This window comes from Morone saxatilis, unplaced genomic scaffold (assembly GCF_004916995.1).
Source record: "Morone saxatilis isolate NCDOM2014 unplaced genomic scaffold, NCSU_SB_2.0 Contig4, whole genome shotgun sequence".
Classification (NCBI taxonomy): Eukaryota; Metazoa; Chordata; class Actinopteri; family Moronidae; genus Morone; species Morone saxatilis.
In genome coordinates this window covers 15,958,856-15,967,320 of record NW_023339984.1, presented here as the reverse complement: position 1 = coordinate 15,967,320, position 8,465 = coordinate 15,958,856, and the positions used below count along the sequence as shown (strand labels likewise).

General features: G+C 37.2%; 1 protein-coding gene across 1 annotated transcript; it reads left to right on the top strand.

Annotated features, from left to right (window-relative positions):
• Positions 1 to 1,326: 1,326 nt before the first annotated feature.
• Positions 1,327 to 6,607, top strand: LOC118338127 (exocyst complex component 6B-like; the record flags this gene model as incomplete). The annotated part of the gene is given in 3 exon segments (XM_035675349.1): positions 1,327 to 1,439; positions 2,263 to 2,274; positions 3,194 to 6,607. Coding segments are annotated over 3 exon segments (252 nt in total), but the record flags the coding sequence as incomplete, so codon positions are not given.
• Between the last annotated feature and the right edge of the window lie 1,858 nt (positions 6,608 to 8,465).

The window sequence follows — 8,465 nt, the reverse complement described above, 5'->3', positions numbered from 1 at the left end:
TTCTGTTGCATATTTTGTTTATTTGCCTAAATATGAATGTGTCCAGTATAAAAATTCAGCAGTTCAGATTAGTTAGTGAATCATCTGTTAATTGTTCTGTTTAGGTTGTACCGGCTATTTGTAAACCCATTACGAAGTCTTGCTAAATTAGGTTGCAACATAAAACTTAGGGAATGCCTTAGCTAGAAGAGACTTAAGTAATGAGTAAAGCGTTTACAGGGAAAAGCATCGTAGTGCCACAGAAGCAATTAAATAGGAGTCATTGTAGTTTCACAAACTGTTGCCAGAATAATAGTTTCTGGTAGGAAAACCATTTGTTGAAATTACAATTCCTTGTAAATGTTTAAATGTGTGTTTCAGAGTTCGTAGCATTTGTTTAAAAAAGGTGTTGGCCATTTAGTCTGACGTTATTAGCATAAAGTCAATTTAGGTATGTTGTTTATGTTTGTAAAATGTAATTTAAGCTTTTTCCAGCATTTGAGGAGCAGTTTGATGAAATTTGTTCCATATTCCATTGTTTATTTTACAATAAATGAATGAATACAAACAGGTCAGATGTTTATTTAGTAACAATTGATTAATATGAAAGCAGGGGCGTGTCCAGACTTTTTTGACTGGGATGGCACAAGTGAGGCACTGACTTATGCAGGGGTGGCCAATTAATCCAATTTCAGTACTGTTTAGGGACCCCAGTACGCAGAAATATTTAGATACACTAGGTAAAAATAACACTTTTATACCACATGCAAAAAAAACTGCATGGGATTAGCATAAAGTGGGCTGTCTGCAAAGTGGAGACTTGTGGGCACCCATAACACCAATTTTCATTCAGAAATATGCAAAAGAAAACACAACCTAAATTATAAAACAAGTTAGAGAACAAGTTTATTTTTAACCAGAAGGACATTTTGTTGGTTTCAGCTTCACAATATGAAATTGTGTGGGGGGTTTTTTAAGGTTTTATATCATAATAAAAACAGTATTTTTGGCTGCTGATCAGTTAAATAGGAATCTTAAGACAAACCTTCAGCTCTGGAAACATGATTTTATCTTGGATTTAATAAATTTTACTAATCTTCCTTCGTCACAGTATTTAAGATTTCCTACCATTTCTTTTAAAGCTTTGAAGCTGCTACAAGTTCATATTTCCCTGCTTTAAAACTGGCCACCAAATCTTACTCAACATGGTGATGTGTTAGCGTGGGCCATCTGATCCGCTGGATGACAATGGTGTTTATTTAATCAAAGCTTAACAGTAAAAAAACTGAGGGTATTTTTGTGAGTCAATAGCTTTTTGTTCATCTCTGCCTCTCTGTCTTTATCTAGTTACTGGACCTGTTCACACAGTGGGATTGGTCGACCTACCTGGCTGACTACGGCAAACCCACCTGCAAATACCTGAGAGTCAACCCACACACTGCACTGGCCCTGCTAGAGAAGTGAGCAGTCATTTACTCATCTACTGATTTCCACTCTTTCCTCATTCTGGTGCATCTGTTCCTGGATTCCTCATTTCCTTCTTTGAATCCATTGACAAAACCCGTAATCTTGAGCAAATTTGATAATCGATAAACAAGTATAGTTAAACAAAACCGCCACCTTCTTTGGCTCCAGTTTCTTAAATTTTATATCATTAAAACTGAATATGTTTGAGTTTGCACAGGAAACAAGCAATATCAAGGTAAGAAATCGATCAAATTAAGGTAAGGCAGGTTGAGCCAGGATGTGCTTAGCTTAGTCTAGCATAAAGACTATAAACTGGAGGAAACTAACTAGATGGTTCTATCCAAAGATCACAAACATGCCATAATTTTGACTCTCACCATCTAGAAGTTCCATAAATCTCACAAATTGAAACAATGTCTCTGGTTTGTTTAAGCAGTATGTATAAACCAAAAAAAACTTTATACTTTTTACATTTCCGTTTAGGTACAGATTAAACAATGGAGATACAACGTGCTAATTAGTTAGTTTAAGAGGAAGCTCTTTAGCTTTGAAAAGTTAACTGTGTTCCCCTGTTTACAGTTTTCATGCTAAACTAATCTAACAACCTCCTGACGACAGCTTCATACTTGACACTCAGACATTAAATTAAAATCGATGTTCTCGTCTGGAAAGAATTTCCATTGATAGTGAAAATCGTCGTCATTTGCGGCGCGCTATCGAAGCACCAGTTAATCTTCGAGAACTCCACCCATCTTTACCTCCATCTCAACCGCTCTTTTCTGTCCCCTCTCTGTCTTCTCTGCCATGTTTTGACAGGTTATTTAAGCCGTGAGTATTGTCTCTGTTGTGTGGGAGTAATGTTGGATTCTGGCATGTATACTATTAGATGACTAATGAAGCATGTATGTACAAGTGTATATGTAAAGCGAGGGTGTGTGTAGTATCACTTCAGGGATATACATGGTTAAATGCACGCACAACCTCTCACAAATAAAAAAACAAAAGACTCATGTCGTAATAATACTGATGTTTATCTCTGTGGCCTTTAGCGATGAACAGCACCCACATCGTGACTCTATTTACCATCAGTTTGTTGAGATAACGTGGAAAACCACACACATACACAACCTGCATTCACACAAACAGTTGAGTTTCGGGATTACGCCCTGCTTAAGTTCTCACACAGATACATCCTCAGACACACACAGAGTCCTGTGATCCATTGTTCAGTACAGTGCGGTTGACCTTCCTTAATCAGGGTCAGCATTTTCTCTCCCGAGCTCCACAAGGCCCAGGCCCGGTGGTCCGTCTGTGCCCAGGAGGAAGCACCCTGCTGGGGCTTGTTTGCTCTGCTGGGCCCCTGAACCTCTTGGAGGTCCATAACAGCCCAGTGTTCTGCGACAAAACACACACGGAGACGCACTGTCTCATGTGACACTGAGCACACACAAACACACCGAACTTTAAAGCCGAAACGTCTTTTTCTTCTTTAACAGGTGACCGTGTGTCTGTACTGAGCATGCTCATACAATTGTGCACTTGTGTGTTTTCCTGAATGCATCAGATGAACTACTGAGTGCATTTTGGTATACTTACAGCATTCAAACACTGAGAATGTCAAATAAAATGTGAGATATGAAAACAGACCATTAACCTCATTTAATTTCTGCTTTCTTCTTTTTCTTTCTCTTCCTTTATAACCCCATTATTTCCTCTCATCCTCCATTTATCCCTTTCTATTCTCCAGGATGAGGGAGACGAGCAGGAAGAACAACGTCTTCGCCCAGTTCAGGAAGACGGACAGAGACAGACAGAAACTCATCGACACCGTCATCAAACAGCTACGCAACCTCATCGCACAGCACCACACCTAGAGTGGGCCTCCTGATTAGATCAGCTGGCCTGGAGCCACCATCCAATTGGCTGATTTGAAACCATCCAGCCTGACGTCATTGATCTGTTCAACCATACACCTTTTTGGCTGATCTATGCACCTTAACTCCACTGGACTTCCAACTACCGCAGCCAGTTCCTATTGGTCATATCTAACACCTAAAGCAACCAGTCTAAACCTGCAACAAGCTCATTGGATAACAAGCTTCATTCGTCTGCTATGTGACTGAAACTCTACTGATTATTAGGCCTCAACGAAGCGATCCCATTGGTTACTTCCTGACTGAAGACTGAGATGAACTCACTCTCAGTGAGAAACTCACTACATGCGAATGCCGAACTTTAATCTCTTCATAAACCAAACCAAGGCTGTCCGATTCAAATTCAATCCTACGGATCTAAACTGAGTATTCATATTAGCTGGAGAGAAGGAAGTAAAGAAACTCTCTTATTTGATTGGTTCCTCCAAAATAATTTCCATCAAACAAACCTGAAGTCTTCCTAACAGCTGATATTTAAGAAAAATTGGTGATATTATGTATTTTTCTTATTGTCAACAAACCAAATGTGTATTGATCTGCCCCTGAAAATAGTCCCCAACAAGTGCTCCATTTTAAAAACTGCACCACGCGCTGTTTTAGGAAATTTAAAAATCGAAAATTTGTGACCTATTTTTCTATTCTTTAGTAGAAACCAACGCATCGTTAGTTTTGGTCTTTTTGTTTGGTAATTTCTTGACACAAATATAGCATATAACCAATCGCATCCTTGATCTTATTCGTAAAGGCAACTTTAATGTGAGGGATTTCTGACCTGTGGAGAACAGGAAAGCTAAAAGAAATAGCATAAAAGATTATAAAATTACACATTAACATTAAGGTGGCGCATGTCAGTGAAAATATGTGATTATCAAGGAGCAAAGCCAGCTAGAACAGTGAGGAAAAGTACTTAAAACCACATTATAATTAATATACAAATGCAGTGTAGTCAACTAAAGTGTTCCCAACCCCATGAGTCGTCTTCTTGTTCATCCTTCAAGCGTGAAAAAAAATCTTCCAGCTTCTATTTGTGATGAAACAGTTTTTGCTTCAGTCACTCGATGCTATTGGGAATTGTTTAACATAATTGTATGTCTGCAGTTTGGGAACGTGATCCTTTTGGCTGTGACTAATGGTAGACTCCTGTGGGGGGTTTTCGTAAGACCTCGCATTTTCATAGAATTTATTCTTCGTACCACAAGCTTCCCATTTCCTAAAATGTAACTGGATGGTTAAGCAGTCTGTCCTCATCCCCCTTTCCCTAGGAGACAACCTTTAATGTCTTCCACATTGCTCCCCCCTCACTGAGGCACAATGACCGAACGTATTGAATGTACATCAGAGAGGGTCGACTTCCGTAGCAGAATATCATTTTAGGTTGTGACGTTTTAACATTGCAGCCAGAAAAGCACTGAACTGAAGATCAGGTCTGGAAAACAACGGATATCGGTGGCGAATCAACAGAATGTTACTGCAGTATGTCCCTTATTGTCTAATAAAGGGGGATATTAACACGACATGGCAACCCTTTTCCCATCTTAATACACAACCTGGGAACACTTGAACACGCGACGCTGCTCAGATCTGGCGATGTTATTCCCTCTTCGTAAAGAAAGCACAGTGAGTGTTTGGGCTCTTAAAGGGGGATGTTGTCCAAACATGGCAACCCATTTCTCATCTTTCAAACTGGATCATATTTGAATTTGGGGGGGAGGAGGGGGGCGTGTTGAGCATTTTCTACTCTTCATGTATAAATAACTGGGTCTTAAAGAGGGGGATAATGCTCTAATCTGGCAACCGCTATAAAGTATGTAGTGTTTTGTTTTGCCTGGTTGACTAGAAAGGAACTAATTTGTATAGAAACCGTTGTACTAATGCCGAGCACACACACTTTTATGTCTTCCATAAACACATGCCAAGCTGTGTGTGTGTAGTATGGAGACTTGTACACACACAAAGGTTTGTTTAGTTGAAGCACAGCACATCATTACACTAGATTATTATTTTTTAAACTAATATGGGTCTCTTTGCTCTTGGTGTTTCTTTTCTTTTTTTTCAAACTTGGGTGCAATAATAGCGTTAGAAACTGCAGCATTTTCTGTGTGTGTGTGTGTTTGTGTGTGTTGATTATGGCGCTTTATAAAAGGGATTCAAACCTTCAGTGTGTCAGAAGGGAATTTGAAGTCTTCCGCTTCCTCTCTGTTCCACAAAAGGTGGACGTTCGATCAGTCGCCACGTTTTGATTGACTGAGCGACATCGTGTGTGTTTCGGTCTGTGTGCATGCCGGCACTGTGAAATCAAGTGTGTACATTTATGCAGATGTGTGTGTTGTATGTGTGTTTTTTTTCATCCATCCTTAGCGGTGTATCATTTTTAGGTGTTAGTAAGGGAATGGGGCCGTCGTTGTTGAATGTGCCTTTGCTGTATTATTTTTTCTTTTCCTGCCAATAAAGCAGCAACACTGTGGTGTTTAAACTCTGTACAGTAAAATAAGGAACTGACAAAAAAAAGTCTTAACTCAACATCCACCTGCTAGCTTTTTTCCAGAGCTTTCAACCACATCTCACAGTCTGGAGGTCTATTTGTTACTTTCTTTTCTGTGACACATATTCTAATGCTATGTGCCGTTATTTGCTTTTATCCAAGCTTGTAGAAACGGTCATTTTTGTCAAATTGATGACTGATCAGCAGCTCTGTCATAATTTACATCCTTAAATGTCTTTTTTTTTCAATAAAATTAAGGTCAGAATTAGGAGTTATCTCTTAATTTCAAGGAAACAATCTCATAATTTAGAAATGGGTGATAAGTCCCAAATAAATCAAATTGAAAATATTAACCTTTTTTGTTATTTGATCTATTTCAGTTTGTAGAAATAAGTTCTCTGATTGCTCCTTGTACTAAAGTTTAGCTTTAGTTGCAGGATTTTGGACATTCTTTCCCACTGAACTCTTCCATTTGTTAAACTCCTTGCTCGAGAGCACTGCGGCAGCCACGAGGCATTCAAACTGGCAACCCTCCACTCTAACCGGTTCAGAGTCCTCACGCTGCAGATGTTGTTGCTACTTTTTGTTTTTTATTTTGTATGCAGAAATCTTTGCTGAGACAGAAGCACTGTACACGCTGTTGTATTAAACCACTAATGAATGAAACTAAAGTAAAATACTAATAAAGTTGCAACAAATGCCAACAGACAAATATGGAATAAATGGAAAACTGTTGAGAATATTTTGTCTTGACTGTTATTTCATGAAGTTTCTTCTGTGAGTTTAAGGTGATCTGATTGTTGATCGAGATCATGTTATCTTCTTATATATGATGTTAAGATAAACTTTCGGAGGCATTAAAAGGAATTCCATGTTATTTTCTCGCTGACAGATTTGATTGAATTTTACGTTATTACAGCGCAGCTTTTTCAGTCAATCTGAGTATTTTGTGAAGACAATTAGCGATGAGAGAAATATCCAGCCTTTACTTTTGTAAAAATGGCGAACACACAATGTAAAAATACTTTGTTACAAGCAAAAATGCTGCATTAAAATGTTATTTTAAGTAAAAACACTTTATTATTGTCAGCAAACTTACTGAAAGCGAGATTGCTGTGGTTAGCCTTTAATAAACTGCGGCTACAATGGCAATTATGAGATGATGTTAAATGCCAGAGCTAAAAAGCTAAAGTAGCACAGATGGATAAGAGTCTAAAATAATTGCAAAACACACAGTACATTTGCATAATATAAATTATATGAAAACTATTTATCTAAGGTTTTCTAACATTAGCCACTATTAGTGGTCATAGCAGACCAGGTAAAGCTGTAGCACTAAAACAGGTGTTTTGATTTGAGCAATGCTGTTTTATTATTGAGGAATTCAACTTTCGAAGAAGAAGAACGTTATTTCTCTCTCTGAATTTACATAAGGTGCGTTTAGCATAGTTGCCGTAAGTATGAAAAGTAAGTAGAGACTCCTGAGTATTATATGATTATTATAAGGTGTATTTATTAACATGTAAGCAGCGTTTTGATGGCAGTGGTTGAGATGGAGCTGAATTCAACTTGGATCACGTTCTTTAAGTGAAATCAGAATATACAAAGTGACTAAAGCTGTCAAATAAAATAAATTACAACGCATTGTTATAGATTAACTGTTGACCATAAATTGATAGCTGTTCCTCCAAAGATGGCTTCATTTAAATGACATTAAAAAATTTAAAACTCCAAAAACACAATACAGATTTGTGTGGCAGAACTTTGTTTTTCCTTCTTTTCTGCTCCTTACATAATCCCAAGAGTTATTAGCTCCACCAGCTACAACACTATAGCTGCTTAAACAATAATGCATTAACATCCTAATTTATTTATTTATCCTTATTTTACTCAAAACATTTGTTGAAACAGATTATATCTAACATTTTAAGTAACACAAACTCAGTTTTTCAAGTTAAATAAGATTCTTGATTATGCAGCTTTTAGGCAGCTAGTAATTTTAAGTGACACTAACTTAGTTTTGTAAATTACAGAAACATTCCTGTTCAAGTACTTTTTACTTTGTATTTCGTTTTGTATTTTGTTGTACAAACAAAAATGACAAAAATATAGTCATTGTTACTTAAAATTACGAAAGCTACTTGAATGCTTTGTGAAATTTAGTTGATGTTAATAAAAAATTTCTTTGCAATCCGTTACATTTTTTTGAGTTGAATTAACTTACCTGGTTATACATTGTGATAAAATATATAATAACATTTGGGAATAAGTCAGCTACTTTAACTTTTGATACTTTAAGTACATTTAGCAAATAATACTTACGTACTTTTACTTCAGTAGGATTTTGAATGCAGCACTTTTACTTGTATATCTGAATACTTCTGCACAAGTAAGGTTTTATTTTCACCTTTGGAAAGAGCCAGCCTTTATGCTAAGCTAAGCTAACCTGCTCCTCAAAACAGTTTTCTAGTGCAGTACTTAAGTAAAAGTACTTAGTTACCTTCAAGCACCAGAAACAAGTGGAGCATCACTGACTTCACCTCCTGCAGAGAAACAACAGACAGAAATATAGTCAGAATAAAACAAAAATGAATAAAAATGTA